The sequence below is a fragment of the Rhea americana genome, unplaced genomic scaffold (genome assembly GCF_003343005.1).
Source record: "Rhea americana isolate MKP2758 unplaced genomic scaffold, rheAme1 scaffold_86, whole genome shotgun sequence".
NCBI lineage: Eukaryota > Metazoa > Chordata > Aves > Rheiformes > Rheidae > Rhea > Rhea americana.
The window spans coordinates 611,582-630,789 of NW_028187044.1; the positions used below are offsets into that span (position 1 = coordinate 611,582).

Genomic DNA, 19,208 nt, shown 5'->3' on the forward strand with positions numbered 1-19,208 from the left:
CCTTCCATTCCACAAGATTAGAATAGAGAAAAAACAATTACTTACCACTCGGAATGAGAAATGTGTTTCTTGATAAATGTTTTCACACTCCATAAAGTAATGCACAATGTAGTTTGCCTTTGGTGATCTCGAAGACGTAATCTTGGAGAAAGTACATTACCAAGTGAAAGATGTGATATATTACCACAAGCTAAAATAATCTTGGATTGARTTTGACAGAAGTTATTTAGGGGATATACTTTTTCAAGATCTTCAGTAGCTGCAGATCAGCTTCACCTGTGATTCTCTTTTCCTACTATTTGTTTGGAAGAACTTAAGTCATTCCATTCATACTGTTTTGTGGATATCTTTGGTCTAGTCTTTAGACAGATGCAGTTACTTTGGTGAAAAGCTGGATGCAAAGTAAACAATTCAGTTTTCTTATTTACTTTGCAATGAAGGTGCAAGTTTAGTTAATGATATTTATAGAGCCTTTCCCCACTGCAGTTAAGTAGGTGCCCAAGTCTACCCGTATAGCGCAAACGCTTAAGATTATACAAAAGTGATTCTCTGTGGGGGAACGTAGCTTAGAGCATCTGCAAAAGTGTCTCCTTGGAATGACACGTGCAGATCTGAGCTTTCTGTGCACTATGAACAATATCTTATCCTAGCTTCATTTTCTATTTCAAAGACATATTTAATGCACTTACTGAAACATTTGACTGTATCAAAATATTTCTCAAGATTTCTCTGACTACTCAAAACATTTCTAATACATCCATAAATATTAATGTTTTCATTCCTACTGCATATAACCATATTTAATGACCTCGCTTGAATTTCTCTGAACTTTTGAGTGTGACACAACTGTGATGTTTAGATAATATCTCACTATTTTTTCTTAGAGRTGTGATGCCAATTAAGAGCATTTACACATAGCAGATACTGTGAGCACACCTATCGTATCTGTTGACATAGGAAAGATAGCAGGTGCTTCAGCAAAGATTATACGATGCTACCTACATGCAACTTATGTCATATTTTAACATTATAATTGTTGCATGTATGTTCCACATGACTTCCACTTCACAGGGCTTGATCAGAAAGGTTTAAACTTTGGTGTGATATTGGTAGAACAGTTAATACTACTACTTGGTCTCTGGATTTCAAAAATCATTCGTTAAGGAAAATAAGAGACTCACTTTTTTATTTCTAGTGAAACATTTGATATCATTTAAAATACAGGCTATGTATGCTCATATTCATTGTTATCTTAGTGTAAGATTAGGTTATTATATGAAAAGATGTTATTTGTTCTTTGAGAATCAACCACCTCTGTTCTGAAAATAAATTCCTCTTTGGATGTGTTCATGCAAGTGTACAGGTAAGTGAAAATGTTACCTTAGGCTCATCCTGTGGGGCAGGTGACTACTGCAGGCAGTTTACACTGATGGAGACAAGCAATAGCATGCAGCAGACTATGTACATGATGCAGTCAGGATAAAATTAATAGTTTGATGTGATAGCCAACACATTTGTAAAAGTATGAACCCATCCCCATCATTATCTGCAGACTGCGCAGCAGAGCCATGGCCGCGTGGCGTTCAGTCGGTGCCGGGGATGCGAGATTTGCACGGAGGGCGCTGTAAACCTGCAGGACTCTGCGTTACCTTCCCTTGCAGGCCGGTGTTCTCCCGTGGCCCCTGCCGGAGCCGTTAGGGTCGGAAGAGCCCCCTCGGATGGCTGCCTGCTGCAGCAGCTACGAGCGGCACAGTTTTTTCTCCCTCAGTTCTGGCACGAGCGCTGAACTGCCTGGACCCCATCAAACCGCTCCAGTAAGCGGTGCAGACCCTCCTGCTCAGCTGTGCGCTGGGCCGGCTGCAGGCCTCTCTTCTCGTTAGGCGCGGGGCAGGACGGGGGGAAGGACACGCGGGAAGGACAGCGGCGGGGCGTGCAGCGCGGCCGTGCCCGGGCCGCCCCAGCGGGGCCGCGGGCTCCGTCCGCTCCGCGGGGGTCCTGGTGGCTCCGCTCCAGCGGGGCCGGCCGGAGCGCCGCGTGCGCTCGGCACCGCTGTCCTGGGAGCCACCGCTCGGGGTCTCCCCGCTCGCGCCGAGCAGCCCCCCGCTCCTCTGCGGGGCTAGGCTATGTGAACAGCAACTTCGTGACTCTCGGACCCCAGTTTAGACCTACAGGGTTTTACGCCCCTAATAGGGTAACAGTAAATGAGGCAGGTGCAAACGTCCGTCAGGAAGTTAATAGAAAATGCTGACACAAAGGCAAGAATATCTTGTTGTTGTTAAACTTTGAAATGAAGCATTGCAGGTCTCCCCAAGGCTGTGGAGAAGAGTTCCTGTTCGATGCGAGGCAACTTTTTTGGAATTGGTAACTGGGGGCAGAAAAATGCATGCAGCGCTCTCTGAGTATATGAAGACTTCTGATTTATATTTCTGTGACCTGTGGGCAATGTTTCGTTGCGTATTACATGTTATAAAAACATGTCTAGAACAGTGTTTCATTGGCTGAAAAGTTGTGACCACTGCTGTAGGATCTGAATTCAGTTTTTTCCCGTCAGTCGTGGTATAAATAGGCAAAGACTAATGAGAAGCTGATCTCCCTTCAGGAAGAAAGGCGTAAAGAGAGGTTCTGAAATAATGGCTATATTTTCTTCTTACTGTGGATTTGTACTACATTTTGGATCTGATGGGAGTATTTATAACTTGCATATCTTTTTCACAAATATGCTCTCTATTCCCAGAATCTAAGCTGGTAAGGTGTACTTTTCACTGAAGAATTGGTTTATTAACCGAAAACCATTCTAAAGACCTACTTTTAGAGGAAGGCTGGGTAGAAAGGCAAAGAAGCCTGATTACTTCTAGTCCTGGCATTATTCCATAAGTCAAGGCACAGTTGTCAGTGTTAGTGAAGCTGCCAGCACTGATAGGAGAATATTGTTTGTATGATGTGCAAGAGCTTTGGGAGATGCGAAGTCCTTATTGCTATCATTTATAATTAAAGCGTCCGTCACTTTTCTCTGAAAAACTGCTTTAACAAATGAATAATTAAAGGCCTGATTCTGACCCACTTAGTTGAATGGAAGAATATTGTTTTGAGAACAATTGATATGCAGTAAGTGGGATTTCAAAGTTTCGGGATAAATAATAGTGTTAGTCGCTTAGTGAAAAACTAATTGAAATTTATTAAAGCAGAGGGCTTTCTGGTTTATGTGTTTGAAAATATGACTCCACAGGTATCTAAGAAAATTGGCCGTATGTGCCTAAACATGTTATCTTTTAAGTAAAGTAGAAATTGCTCTTAAAGTTAGTGGCTAGGTAAGTGTTCTCTGCTTATTTGAACAGCCAAAAATGGACAAGCTCCAAGTTTGATGGCTTGTGCAGTACAGAAACTTTATTAGGCTGTGTGTTACCTAATGAATTTATTTTATGACAAATACGTCTATTTTATATAAGATTTTTTTCTTTGATTGTTTAACTGAATTGATATTTTAAAAAAGGATTATGTGTAAATGATGTTTCTTTTGATAATTACTAAAATAATCAAAAAAGGTTGGGGGAATTTCTTGAAATACGAATAACATTATGTAGTCTCATTTTATTTTGGTAATAATCTTGCTTCCATAATAGTTCGAGGAATTGGAAATTTCTAAGGCCCTTGCAGCATTGCAAGGAGAATTTCAGTTGATTTGATCTCTTGAAATTAACCTTTTACTATCGCATGCGTATGTTTGTCATTTATCCCCTTTTCCTCAGGTGCAAAGAGGGCTACCAAGGAGTCCGCTGTGACCAATTTTTGCCGAAAACCGACTCAATCTTGTCAGATCCAAGTACGTCAAATGTTTTCTTCTATTTTTATCCCATGCTGGAGGCTGTCCTTGCCATGAGAGATGACCCTTTGCCTATTGTCAGAAATTGTATTATGGATCACTACTGTAGCCTGTAAAAGTGATATTTTTCTTGTTGATCCAGCTGTTTTTGCCACATACGCTAGTCTCCGTTTTTATAAAACATGATCTGTTGCAGTAAAGCATGCCATCATAGGGCTTGATTTTTTTTTTTTTAATGATTTGGAACAATATTATGCCAGCTTAAAGCCTAAGTTTTTGTATTTCTCTTTTGACTCAAGCACGAGTAAAATCACACGATCTAAAACAAAAACAACTTATAAACTGCGAAACGGTTCCTTCTAAGGAAACAAATTCCTATTGTCTGGAACTGTTAGAGACGATAATCTCTATGAGAATATGTGATGTCCTTCTCCCCCCCTCTTTTTTATACCTTCAATTTATACAAAAGCCAAATTTCTTACCTTTTTTAAGTCAAGTCACTCCTTGTTTGTGGAGTAAATGTTTACTTTGTTAGTAGAGAGGAAGTAACTCTCTAATACGCTGCTCAGTATATGCCAAAATACCATCACTGTATGTGTTCTCCTCCAGTATTTGACTTTTTAAATTCCATTGACTAATAAAAAAAAAAAAAAAAAGGTCAAAACTATCATCCAAAATGAATTTCTTGCAACGAAACCCACTTGTTAATTAATGCCAAATTGTTCATCTTAAAATTTTTAGATGAAGCGACATACAACAAAGGGTCATGTCCAATCTCTTATGTTCTTACACGTACAAAACCGTAATGCATTCTAGTCTTTTGGTTTTGGATGCTTTCTACAAATTGATTTGGGGTTTTTGTTTGTGTTTTTCTGTCTATTTTCATGTGCTCCCCTGTGAAATACTATTTTAAGACACCTGTTGTTTTGTAGTACTGTATGCTGTGTAGCTCCTGTTAAAAGTTCCTTTGTATTTAGTTTATCTTTTGTTTTTACTTGACTTTTAACTGTGAACTATAGAGCCTATAACGAAAATGGGAAGTTTATAGTTTTTCAAAGTGGTGTGTGCACGTGTAAACAGAGAAGTTGTGTAGGTATCAAGGAGAAATGTACTTTGCATCCTAAAAGCAGAGAGAGGAAAATCAGTTGGCCACATTTAGGACAGGGTAGTACCTGACTCAGTTCTGCTCGGGAGCGTGTAGAGCAGATGTGCATTATTTCACTGAAATTCATCTAGATACAATACAAAGCCCAGAAAGTAAAGACTCCTKTGTTAAGCTGCATGTAACTAGGCTAAGAGCCCTATAATGTTTATGTACTGCAAACTGTTTTTGTTGTTTATAGCATTGTTTTGATTGCACAGACTTGTTTCCGCTAACTTGGGAGACGCTTGCTCTGGTTGGTTTCTGTTTGTATTGCTTCCATAAAATTGTTCAGCCGCTTGATCCTGTTCAGTAAGCTGATTTTTTCCTGAAATTTCCTTGTTACACTTTCTGATCATACAGTTAATTTTATTTAATATGGATTGCATTCAGAAAGACGTTATTTAGAGTATGTAAGGAGCAGACCTTTGCCTGATGCTGGTTTGAGATAGATCTGCTAGGCCCAAGAAACTTCCTTTCCAAAACAGACAAAGTTAACGTAAGTTAAGTATTTTCTCAGTCAGTTTTGAAAACTAACTTGTATATAGTCCTTGTGTGCATCCCAACAGAGGAAAAAGGGCTGTTACACTTATAGTGTGTAGACATACTGTAATGTACGCCTTGGTGTGTGCGCGAGTGTGCTCTTGTGCTAAGCCTGACTAGCGTGAAAAGTAGATATTACTAGCTTTCTGTTGCAGTGGAGACTGAAGTATTACCATTTTGCTCAGGAATTAAATCATTAATTTATTTTTTTCTCTTAGAAAAAATGAACATCACATTAATTCTTAGAAATCAGTAGCAGTAATATTTGCTATTTGCATAACCTAAAGGATTTAAAAGGTATTTGACACTGTAGTCAAGTGCAACAGCAACATCTTTAAAGGTCCTGGTGCTGCTTCAGAAAGATACAGCTTTGTGCTTGCATTGCTGTGTGTTTGGATTAGGAGGAGAGCTGCTGAAGGATGCTAAAGGGTGAATTTGGAGGCAGTTGCAGAAATGAGCAGTTCTTTTTCAAAAGGAAGATTCAATTTTCAGAGTAAGTTGAACACTCGTGTGGATGCTGTTGTGTCAGCACTGCACGTGGCCAACAGTGACTGGCATCAGTTGAGATTAATAAACGAGTCCAGCTCGCCTGAGTGTTGTGGGATGATTGCCTAGGGTTGGACGTGAGGTTGTCGCTAGTAAGCGTGTTCAGAAGCGCTGACTAGCCTTTATGGTGTTCTGGAGTAGACCTGCTTGGCCCAACGAGTCTTGAAAAGTAAGTTGTATTTGGGCTGCAGATAATCCATTTGATCAGTTTGTATATTGAGGTAAAGTTTTAACATTTTAAACTTTGGCTATTCTATGTGGATATTCTAAAGTAGTAAACAAGGCAGTTGAGGATGTCGTGTAGCCACTATTCTACTGAACTATGTTGAATTTAGCCTTCAACTTCTCTACTATTAGTATTGAAAGTTAGTATATTATTATATTGTTAAGATAAAACAAGAAAGTTTTTGTAGAGTCAAAACAAGTTGCTACAATTTTTAATTAAAAATGTTTAGTCATAAGTAAATCCCAGTATGCCTCAGAGCAGCGTCAAAATACTTTTAGTATCTGCATAATAGGAAAGGAAGGAAATTTTTACATCTTTTGTTTGTATTTAACTGCTTATATTTTTCTTTTTTTATATTTAGTTTTATACTTACACCTAAGTGTTCATGTTCCTACTGCACAAAATGTAAAGGTAATATTCTGACATAGTTTCATACAAAACAGCCCTCTACATTCAAGTTGTCCCGTATGACCTCAAAAGCTTGAGTGAAAAAGGGATTTCAAAAGGGCTCTTCGGAGTAGGACTGTACCAAATATTGGCAATAGTATCCAGTCATTTTCAAAATCAATGTATGATTTTCTGAAATCAGAATAGGATAGAAAGGTTAAGCCAGGCTTCTGCTATTGCATATAATTCCTTTTGTGACCTGATCATGCTTCATTTTTACCTACTTAAGATCAGTGTGAACTAGCCACTAGAAATGGATTTTGCAACCTTCCTGCTCTGAGAGTTTCGGTATTCCTTGGATTTCAGCCTGAATGTGTTCACAGCCAAAGTACTGTAATCTGTCATATTATGAAAACACTGTTTTCTATAAGAGAATAGCCCCATTGCACATAAAATCTTTGACATTTTCTACAGCAGGACTGTCGCTTCATTCATTTTCTGGAAATCTATCCAATCAAAGAGAAACGTATGCTTATATTAGAAAATGTCATACAATATCTGAAAGTTGAAATGGTGCCTTGTTCACAGACGTAATTCTGGAAAGGAATTTATGATGATCAGTGGTAACCTCCTGCTTATCACCAACCAAAGTGTATCATCTGGGAAGTCTCACAGTAATCTGCAATATTTAGTTGAACTGGAACATTTTTTTGAAAAAGACACCTAAGCTTGATCTGACATTTTTGAGTGTAAAAATGCATACCTTTTTGCATCAGTTTCCACCTATAAAACGGTGTTATGCTTTGGATCTGTGCCAGCTTAGCACAAGTCATGCTTGGTTTTGAGTCCCATCAAAGACAAACGTGCGGTGTCGTGTCTGGGATCTGCAGTTACTCGTTTTTAGATTAAGTCTTTATGTAGCAAATGATTTGAGACTCTGTCTTTGAAGACCTGAACTATATATGATTAAAACAACGACATCTGGTTCTAGAATGATAGAGTATTTTGCCAGGAAGGTTTAGCCTCATTCAGAAAGCCTCAACGCTTGGAATTGCAGCAAGAACAAGGCATTAGCGTAGTGCTGCACCATTGAGGAGTGGAAGCGTGACCATGTTCTTACTCGGAACATACCAAAAAGTTAAAAGCCTGAGAGAGAGATTGAAATCACAAATTTGCTACTAATGCAGTGGACAAAGAAAATCATGCTCAGAAGTGCTTTCAGATTTAATAACATAACTGTTTCCTAGGATCTTAAAATGCATAGGGAACAACTTGAATTAATATATTTATGTTTCTGTAGGCCAGCTAATAGTGACTTCTGCAGACTGTGCATTATAAGTGTTATTTAGTGATTTTCTATCAGAACTGCAAAGTAGATTTTAAAAAATGCAAGAATATTGGTGATTTTCATGTTTCTAACGTACAGCAGGAAAAATACGGCAAGCTAGTGTAAAAGCAGTTCCTGAACTTCCTTAAAATGCAGTTGCTTTCATTACTTTAGGGTACAATACTAGGGCTTTATAGTACAATACTAGAGCTTCTAACCTATTTTCATCAAATTTTCAATCCTCCAAAAAATAATTAAAATAAACAGTTTGTTTTCTTTTTTATTTTTTTTTTTCCAGAGGGCATGCTGTCTCAACAGATTGAAGTGGTTTATAAATACTTTGCATTTTATATTTCAAATTTGAATGATTTCAGCCTTTACAAAGCTTATATATTTATTTAGTTTTAATTAAAATGACATTAAAATAAGAAGTCACACAAGTTTGTTTGGAACAGCAGAAAATTTCAGCCTAAGTTTGGCCAAAATTCTTTCAGTAGTTTTAGAGAAACATCAGTTCTTTATCTTTTCCTCTCTTTATCTCTTCTCCTGGGAGAGAAGAATATACTGGGACCTTGTTGCTCAACGTTGTTTTCAAAACTTTCAAAAAAAATTCGAAACTTTAAAATTGCAGTAGATAAAATTAAAGTATGTCTGTCTTTGCTGTCCAGTTTAGGCTACAGGTGGATTTGTGTAACTCAGCTTGTGAAGACTGCCTGTGGTGGACACTGATGCAGTATCTTGGAGAAGGAAAAAAATTCTTTGTTTCTCTGTATTTCTTTACAACTGCCAATCTGTGGAAGGATAACGATGGAATTTAAAACTTTCTTAATTTGACCTCAGTATAAATCCTAAGGAAGAGAGAAAATGGAGATATTGAATGTTGCAAGTTAGCAAAAAGTTTTAATCCGTTTATCTTCCTTTAAGCCACAGATGATAGAAACCCAGAAGGAAAATAGTCATGTGTGGCAGTGTGAAGGCTCCCTTTCCAAATTACTATTTATTTGTGCAGTTTGCATCRGGCAAAGAGTATCTGTGTCTTTGTGTAGCGATTTTTGTACGTATATTTTTAGGAAATTTACCATGTGATGGCAGAAACACTAGACTCAGCTTGCTATGCAGCAGGCACAGCAGATGCCCGGGAATAGCGGTTACTGGCTTATAAAAGGGCTGCAGTTGTGAAACCTTCGCCCAGGCTGGTGAGCCAGATCTTCCACGCGCGGCTCTGTCGCTTTCTGCGCGCGGATGAGAGGCGGTTCAACACATTCGGTGAACAAGAACCTTCTGAAGTGATGAGTCTCCTTAACAGTCATTTCTCTGGTGTGCTATTCTTACAAACATTTTATGATTTCCTAAATCTGCTCTTGGCCATCCCATGGCTGAAAAAAACCTATGAATATAAATATAGCTTGAAGTATATGTTCTGTGACACTCTGGAGCCATCTGATTTATCCTGTTGGTCTGAGTTGATCTAACTTTTCTGACTTGTGTACTTTTCATACCTATGATATTTTACTATTGGTGTCAATCTTCCACTGTCTTGAAAAGGGATTTCTCCGACTTTGATGGGATGGACAAGATGCAGTCACTCATTTGACTTGTCAGGTCACATTTACAGGCCTTATAAGAGGAAAATTCAGCACTGCAGCAACCACAGTTCTTGAGGCTCAGGGAGAAAAGTATTTGCAAAGATAGGGCGTTGGGAGATGATATGTAACAATATTGCAGAAAACATGTTATCGGTGATTTAACTGAAAAGCATCATCCTCATTCATTTTGTCAGATTCTGTCTTTATAGATCAGTTACTCGGTTGTCCAAATAGCATTGCCATTTCACTTTATCTCAGTGATTTAGTCACACTTTTGATGTTAAGTGCCTCAGGATTTGTTGAGATGGTATAGATTTCATAAACATGTTGCAGGAGCCAGCAGGAATACATAAAGAGAAGAGATGGATTTTTCTTTCTTACAACTAATACCATACCTTCGAATATACCTGTCTGTATTCAATCTAAGTTTAAAGTGAGTGTTTTGGTTTCTCCTGTGAAGGGTTCTATGTTCAAATGATTCTAGCAAAAATGCAGCTCTGAGTGCAGACAAATCACAAAATTGTGGGGTGTCTGAGATTCTGGTATGTTCTGTCCTGTAAAGTCACTTCCACTAATGTGAATAATAAATGGAGGAAGACAAATACTGCACTGATTCCTGTGAGGGCAAAGCTCAAGATCGGTCTGACACATTTCAGTTTCACAGATCACTGTTGTCCAAGAGCAAACCAAAGAACAGTTTGTAACAGGCAGTTTTTAATGGGATTGTTTATATTGGGAGGACCTGATTCATTTCAAGCCTTTTCCTACAGGAGCCTCATGACTTCTAGCTTTAGCTGTAACTACTGGTTTGCTCTAGAGAAGTCCCATTAGAAGGGGACTGTGAAACAGTTTCTCTTGCTATTTCTGTATGTGGCCTGAGTAACAGCTTTAACAGACTAGTTCTGAATGATCTTAAGGAAAGATCTTTAAGGAAAACAGTACTGAACCTCTGAACTGTTGAATGTAATGGCCAAACTCTTCTGTCATGGTCCTTTCAGTTTTTTTTCAAGTAGTTCTGCTCTGTGATCTTGTTGGCCTCTTCCTCTCTCCCCTTACCCTTTTGGTATCTCAACTGGATTTCATCATCAGAATGAAAAGATATGAGTATACTGCATGCTCTGCTGTTTAACATACCAGTTCACTCTTTGTTGGCTTCCTCGTCTCATTTTTCCTGCTTTATTTTCTCCGTTTTTCCCTCTTGCCTCATATTCTGACACACCTGCTTTATTTCATTCCCTAATTGAGGAGCTTTTTTCTTCGTTGTCTGAATTACATTTCTGTAATGAGTCTTCCCTCTCCTGTAATCTCTCCTCCCACTCTACATTTGCCACATGCTTTTGCAGCGATTTCTTCCCACATTGCCTCCTGTCTGTGGCCTGCCCTCCCTCTCTGAAAGCAGGGCTCAGCTCCTTGCTCTGCTTGACCTGTTTCCCATCTTCCAGATGAGTGCTTGGATCACAAATCGCTTGTGTTATGCAGTCTGTTCTGTCTCATTTATGCTTCCCTTTCTTCTTACTTACATATCACTTGTACTGTTGCCAGGTAATAGAATATAAAAAATAATAATTTTCAGTTTAACTTACTGTCCAAAATGTTCTTTGCATGTTTACATTGAACAGATGTCCATATTCCATTTTGTTTCCTAAAGAGGTAGACTCCAATTATCACTAAAGATACAGAAAGAGGGTAATACCTGATGCTTATCAGGAGAAAATATGCACTGCGTGGGCTGTTTCTGAAAGGCAGTGTCTAAATTTAATCCGTAATCTGTTTTTATAAAACTGACTTTTACTGGAAAAAGGTTGCATTTTCAAAACTGAAACTTCAACAGTACTTTTATTGGGAAAGCTTTCCAAGTCCAGAAAAAACATTCTGATCTGATACTGAAAGAGAGACTCCAAATTAGCAGAGATTGGCATAACAGATGAAACGGGTTTGAGTCGTTGTTCTGCTTGACCTGGTTTTCCTGTCTTCCAGATGGATGGCTAGATCACACCACAGAAAAACGAGTAGGTCATAGTCTTTCTTTTTTTCCAGAAAGTGTTGATTTTATATCAATGGGAGTTTTTGATACCATAAAACGAGTTCTAGTGATGAACTGGTAGACCTGAAATCTGTGGTATATTAAAATGTACATGATTTTAGCCTGTCCGAGCCTGGAGAGGGCACAAAACCCTTTTGTCTTGATGAGCATCTATATTAAAGAAGCTGCTAGAGTTTATAAAATGTATGACATTGACTTAGGTCTTGATCCTGCAAAAACAGTACTCATGCTTACTGTTTTTCAGCAGAAGTACTCATATGAATAAGACTAGAAACATTTGAAGTCTCAGACTTAATTAAGTTGATCCGTAGTTTACCTCACAGAATAGCAGTTTGGTTGACAGTGAGACGATCTGCCAAATTTTAACTCTCTTGATTTAATGAGTCTTTTAAAAAGACTTTTGCTAGGAAATTGAACAATTCTAATGTAGGAATCTGTCTCCCGTAGGGTAGAGGAGCTTTGCCTAGAAGACTCGGTCTTCAGCTGATGAAGAAGTCTGTCAGTTCAGCGTACTGACAGAAAGGCAGAGTTTACTTTTTGAAGGAGCTTGTTGGTCTGTGGAGATTGACATATGTAGTTACAAGATACATATTACATATAAAAATATATAAAAATTTAAGTAATCTTATTACTATAAAGACTTTAACTATTCTGGTCCTTCAGTTGTCTTCAAAAGTTTCATTCTGCTTGCAATATTAATTTGCTGGCCTTAATAGTTTAAACTGTGAATTTTAAGCAGTCAGTTTAGTTAGGTTTTGTTCAGTGTCCCGTGACAATTTATAAAACCTAAAGATGCTTTTTGTCCCTCTCTTTGTACCTTTAGAGAAAAGGTGACTTGTTTCAGAACAAAGTTGTGAAATTTGATTAAGCCGTAAGTGTAAATATTTGGACATCTTCAAAATTAGAAAACTACTATTTATAGCGACGCTCTTATTCTCAGAAAAACGTTTTTCATTTTCTAGGCATAGAAAGGTCGATGGCTAAAGAAGTCAGATAAATTGTTTCAATGATGCGTGATATGAATAAGAGTCTTAATCCACAAGAAAATAAGAATGTTTGGCTGATTATGAAGTTAAGATAAAGGCAATATAAATTCATAGCTTTTAAAGCTGAAATAGACCATTAGAGTAATCTCTTCTAATTTTGGCATAATACAGCTTAATGAACCTGACTAATTCTGTAATAATACTATAAATTTTGTTGGAACAGCTTAATAAAGGGGGGCAGGAGGATAACTTGTTTTTTAATTTAGTTTGCCTGTTTAACAAGTTACTGCAAGTTAGAGTATAGATTTACACTGCAATTATTTATTCCTTGGTAACTATCTGCTTGTGTGATGAAAGCCGGGTGCAGTGAGGCAAGTCCATGCATTTATAATGTGCACTCAGTAACTTGTTTGAATTGGGATGTTCTTACAATTTGCTCATGGAATGAATTAACTGAAGCTACTCGTGGGGTGAGGTTCTCCTTGGAGCGAAGGCAGCTGGCTGGTGAGGTGAGTTCAGCCCCTGTGCTGCTTTATATCACTGTAGCAGTTTTATGAACAAGTTTACTCTCTGTGCGCGTGCTGCTATCACAAGCTGGACATAATCTGTCTGCTTTGACAAATTAGTACAGATTAGTACAGAAGCAGAATAGATTGCAGCTTATCAACCAGAAGCATTCAGCAGAGCAGCAGTTACTTTAAAAGAGTAGGAATCCCTGAACACAAAAGTGTGAAGAGGCTTATTTATGAAAATAAAAGCCTTTTCTTTAATATGTGTCAAACAGGTAAAGTCATTCATGTTATCAGAGAACTGTCAAAAAAGGGTAAAGAATAATATAAGATAAAGAATATTTCTGCCCATTGGTAATACATTTTTACAGCCCTCTGTAGCAGTGCAAAAGTGGCTTGTTCATGCAGCCAAACACATATGCTGGAACTTCATGACCCGGGCTGCATTAGCTGTTCCGAGATGCACTGTTAGACCTGACTTCCTCAGCTTGTTCTGTATTCAAACTAAACAGTGACAGCTTATTAAAGAAAATTACTAAATAAAAAACAGCAACAAATATCTCAGGCAAGAAGCTGGTAAATGGAAAGAGGCAAATATTTTCTGAAAGACCATCAAGCGTATTTTTAACTTGGCAAATGTCTGTGCTGAAAGAAACTAAGGGTAATTGATGGGTTAGACCTGACATCAATATCATCATCATCATTTTTTTTTTCCATTTGCAGTCACCCAAATGACTGTTGAGCTGAACAGAGCAGGGCTTTTTTACAGTAATATAGTAATAATCTGTACCTAGGTTTTTCAGATTTATTCCTTAAAGACAACAGAAAATGCTATTTGAAAAAGTAAAACCATTACCTGACAATATCTGCTAGTGTCATGCAAGCAGAAGAATTTCCAGAGTTTGACTGTTATGTGTAAGCCTGTATTTGCTTTTGAGCTTGTAGAAAAATTGTTTTATAGAAAATACAGTGCTTTTCTGATCTTTACTCAAAAGCAGGAAATATGACAAATCCACAGCATTGTATAGCTGTCGCTTTTGTGGCTAAGAAACAATGCCTGCTACAAGGGTTTTAAGCTCTAAAGATACAAAATGGGGCCAAGGTAAGGTAGTGATAAGGATTCTGGTACTTTCATAAGTGCTGGTAACAAACGTTGCTAAACGTATAGATGCTTCTGCTTGGGGAATTTCTGGTGCTGGGGAGATCCTGAATACTCACTTTAGCTGAATCACATTTTATGAGTTCCCACTCCTTCCAGATTTTCTTCTCCTTCGATTTTGCACCAGTCAGGAACCTTGTACCATAAGATGCTGTGAAAGCAGCATAGGCTCTATATGTTTTTTCCCACCTTCTCACAGACATGTGAAATAGGAGGCTTATCTGCTTTAGGCTTCTCCTCAGGCTTCCTATATAGTTAGCGAGGGAGATGACTTTCCTGTTCTACCAGAGACTAGTTAGAATCTGGCAATCTAGACAAAAGACTAATTTAGATGTCAAGCGACATCTAGAGGATATTAGCTCTCCTGACTAACTAGGAAGCTTAGATCCGATGATCTGAAGAACAGCCGGAGTCACAGCTGCCCTCTTCTTGTCTGCCTCTTGCTCCAGGGAAGCTTAGCACTCTGCTGGAGCAGATGCCCGCTTGGTGCTGGCAGCAGTCATGCTGGCCGGGTAGCTTGGCAAGCACTGCGAATAGAGATGCTTCTCACCTGAACTCCATGGCTTGGCAGCATTGCTGAGCTGACATCAGTATTCAGCACACACAGAGTTGAAAACGTCTAGGTATTTTTTCCCTTTTTACTGATGATAATGTTACTAAAAAAAGAAACTAAGAAATAAGAGGAGGAGGCAAACAGAAAGAAAAAGAAGAAGGATCTTAGCGTAGCTGGAACTAGACCTTTCTTAGATTTTATTTTAGGATACTTTAGGAATACCTGGACTGTGAAGGGAGTAATACTGTATCAACAACCTGCTTCTTGGGTCAGTAGCTATTCAGTATACTTAGAGGACTAATAGTTTCCTTCCTCCCCATTCCCTGTTAGGTTATGAAATGTAAAGCTTTTTCTAAAACTTGACAGGATCCTAATATTTAATGATTTGTTCTTGTGTGGCACATAATATTCTGATCTTTCCATGCCGCACTGCTCTGAAGATGGGACAATTTGGATGAGATTTAAAAAAGTAATAAAAAAATCCAATGACTGACGTTTTAAACATTTTTTTTCAGAAGTACTGTGCAATCCTTTGTTGTACAAGTTGAAAGACTTGCTGGAATGAATTTCAAATGAGTGTTTGCCTGCCCAGAGTAAGACCTGGAAAGTCTGCTGTGTATTTTAACGTCCCAGATGAGCTTGTCTTGAAAAGTGAGAAAATCTTCGGCTTAAAATGTGAATGAGAATTGCTAAAATAAGAATAACAATTACTTAAGCTTTAAAATGAGAATTACTTAAGCTTAGAAGTGATCAACAGATAGAAAAAAAAGGATTGATCCTATCAGCCAGTCTCCTAAAATTAGATTGAAATCTGTTGTGATCATACATATTTACGCTAGAAGCAGACACCTGCATTTTGGTGTTGCTGTGAAATGCTGTCCCAATTTGATCAAGTTTCTGAAGCCTTCTGCAAAACGTCGGTTGTTTTCCGTGAGAGCTTTTCCCAGTGGGTGCCCCATCAGATGGGCGGTTTCATTGCACGTATGGCGGTTGAACTGGCCGCTGCCAGGTACTCACATTCAGTAGTCAAGCAGGGGTAGCGTGCAGGCAATTTGTACTTGCATTTCTGGTTTTACCCTCCTGGAAAACTTGGGGACTACCTCTTGCTTCTTCCTCTTCTGCACTCAACTCAGGAGCACAGCTGGGCAGAAGTGTGCAGGATTGCTTTTAAACATGGTGTTACTCTCAAGAAGAAATTAGGATCTTTGCTACAAATCTTTACAGATCTCTCAAAGGGAGTAGACAGGCTTGTAAGACACCTTTTTGGGGGGAAAAAGAGAAAGTGGGTGTCTGTCTGACTGGAAGGAAAATGGTCAGCATGGTAAATTGTGCACAGTGCATCTCACGTTTAAGGAAGCAGCTGCCACAGTGGATCATCTCTTATCACAGAGCAGAAATGACCACTAGCAGGTGCTTTGGAGGAAGAATTTCTGACCTGGATAGAGTAGTTTAGAACAACTAATGGGTCTCCAAAGCCTTCTTATCTCAATCTTCCATATACAAGCATTCCTCCTAACATCTAGGATGTATGTGTTGGCATAACACAAAATGTTTAAACAGTTACAGCTCATCTTTACAATATGAATTACTTTTGACAACACACTTTCATCTGCTGTCAAATTGCCTGTTAGAGTGACAGCCTTTCTAATTGCTCCCTCAGAATTACTCCAGGATTCTCTAGTTTGATGAGCCTGTATGTCCTCTGCAAAGTCCTCACTGGAACTGTTAGTGTGTTTGTTTCTGAGCTTAAATGATTCAACTTTGGGGGAAAAACATAAGGTGCATAACCTGGTGTTCTTTGCTTAGTATGTAGGTGTGATGAAAACCATTTGAATCTGGTTACCAAACGAGAATTTGAATAAGCTTGTATTAAGTGTACAGAAGAAATTTGTGGTAGGTGCCTTCTGGCCCAATTGCTGTGGACTTACGCTTTTTTCTTAGGCATTTTCTCATTACAGTATAATCCCCTCCTTACACCAGAATTTAGGAAGGAAAAATTAGGAAATAATCTGTGCCTAGAATATCCTACAGTGCTTATGGATACTAAAGCTGAAAAGTAGTTTGGGCAGCAAGATAGCAGATGGTCTCTGAGCAGAGGAAAGAGCAGCTACCAAGAAAAGGAAATAATACTGCTAAGAGTGATAGTAAAGTTTAAAAAGTAGTGAATGTAGTTGTGTGCTAGGCATTAGCTAAGAGATTCCCTCAAGAGGAGGGAGTTAGGAAAAAATAAGAGATCAGAGAAGGAGTTCATGATGACTCTCTAAGCTCATCTCTGTTCTTTATGCAGATTCCCTTACCAACAGGCTGTACTGTGTGGTAGCAGTAAGTGTTTAATAAGCAGGTGGTGGACTCAAAAAAGATAAAACTAATAAAGTGGACTATAGGGCAGGTACTATATTTTAAATTGAGTTTTCTGGATTTTTAATTATGTAAGACAGTAAAGTCAATGGAGTAGGAGGGGCTGGAGCACCAGGAGGAGTCAGTGGAAAGTCGTCCTCGAGATTGTGGGCAGGAGCAGAGTTGGCTCGATGCTGCACGGCCCTTTGTGCTCACCCAGTGCTGTGCTCTTGGGGGCAGGCCTGGAGCCTTGGAGGGGCCTTATGGATTGCAGCAGGGATTTCTGAGCATTGTAAATCCCTGGCCATGAAAAGATAGAGCAGAGGGAAAAATTAGAATAGACACCACTGCTTTGTCCAATGCAGTAGGAATGTTGTTTCCTGTGTTTACATCACAGGCTGCCCTGAGTTATATCTGCGTAATCCGTGATGCACATTCAACTCAAAATGCTGTTTCCTCCCATAGAGTTTTTCGTGAGAAAGCTATTCTGACACTTTTGGCTTCTGGTACAGGTTTATAATCAAGAACTCAGTTCAGAGCTATTCACTGCATCCTTTATTTTTATTTCAGGGGTTTTAGTTGATAAAGACTGGAAAAGAGCTGCATAATGATGTCAGTTTGCATTGGGAATGCTATAGTTCTTTATTTGGTCTCTTTAATTCTTTAAAAAAAATGTAGAGAATTGTTGTTTTCATTTGTATGGAACGTGGTATTTTCTCCAGGAAAAGATACAAAAGTTAGATGTCAGAATAAATGATGTGACTAGAAGTGTACGTGGCTAGTGCGCCAATTTATGTGTAGATGAAGTGTAGTTTTATGTGCGAAGCAGCGTGTGTTAAGATCCTGACATTGTTGCATACTTCTATTTGTTACACCAAATGATTGCAATGATCACTATTTTTATATTGATATGAATGCAAAAGAGTGACTCTTCTCTGCTGTAACACATTGTGTGGCTTAGAAAACAAATTTTTAAAGTATGCTTTGGTCAAAGAGGAAAATACTTTATCCATGTAAGTACAGGATTGTCAAATGCATAATGTATTCTTTTCTAAGAAGCCTGGCTGACCGGAGAATTTCTATTTTGCTTTACATTTATCTGTAAACTTGGATCAGCTGTGCAGCAGTTTGGACTGATGCAGCTTCTGTTTGGTATGTGTCCAAATGTACTTGCTTATAGCATGCTCCCATTATTATCCATAAATCTGCCCAGCCTGAGGTACACCACAATCTGCATGTAAAACAGCGCATCCGCTGCATTAGAGCTCAGCACCTTACACTGAAGGGCAAAGAGCAGCAGCGTGAGCAAACGGGTAGTAGGAGGAGGAGCAGCGCAGAGGGGTTTGTTGAGGGTTTGGTTTTGGTGGTGGTGGTTGTATTTTTGTTTTCTTTTTTTTGAATGAGGATTACTGGCTTGTTTTAAGGTCAGTTGCCTGGTTATTGTATTTGGAAGGCAGCCGTTCTCTTGGTCAGGATTCAAGTCTGAATTGATACGGCGTTGGAAAGCATTTAGGCCTTTGCAGAAGAGCTCCTTCCAATGTGAAAAGAGAGCAAGTCATGCACTTGTAAAATACAGGTAGACAGCATAAATCTGGAGTATTGCAACAACTGTCCTGTCGTATCTGTATGCATGGGGTGAGGACTGATTTCATGCGTTTGCATGTGAAATATCACTATCTGGAAGGAAAAACTTCAATCTGTAAATCTAATACAGATTACGGAGCCAGTGACTTCAATTGGATATTGTGATACTAACCATGATGTTCAACTTTTGTGTGATTCTTTGGAGTCTGAACAAATACCAAGCCGTGAGGAATGAACCGCAAGCTTAGTTTTGACCTAGGGTACCATGCTAGTATCAGCATTGCAGAACGATAGTGGTTGACATCCAATGCTGTGAAAACAGGGCAGGAAAGCCTGCAGGTTCTTAGAGAGGAAGCCGCTCTTCTCAAGTGGTTGGACTGCTGCTGGAGGTAGCATAGCTCCATCTCTGAGTGTCATTTTTTTTTTTAATTCAGTCTAAACTTTCTTTTGTTTTTTTTTT

General features: G+C 38.7%; 1 protein-coding gene across 1 annotated transcript in view; it reads left to right on the top strand.

The window, feature by feature from the left end:
• The window catches only part of NRG3 (neuregulin 3), a gene marked incomplete at its 5' end in the record, with an annotated part of 396,892 nt that overhangs the window by 281,936 nt on the left and 95,748 nt on the right, over nt 1-19,208 (top strand). Inside the window, one exon of the mRNA XM_085323677.1 lies at nt 3,747-3,820. Within this exon, the coding sequence (XP_085179803.1) occupies nt 3,747-3,820 (74 nt within the window). The remainder of the gene's footprint in view (nt 1-3,746; nt 3,821-19,208) is intronic.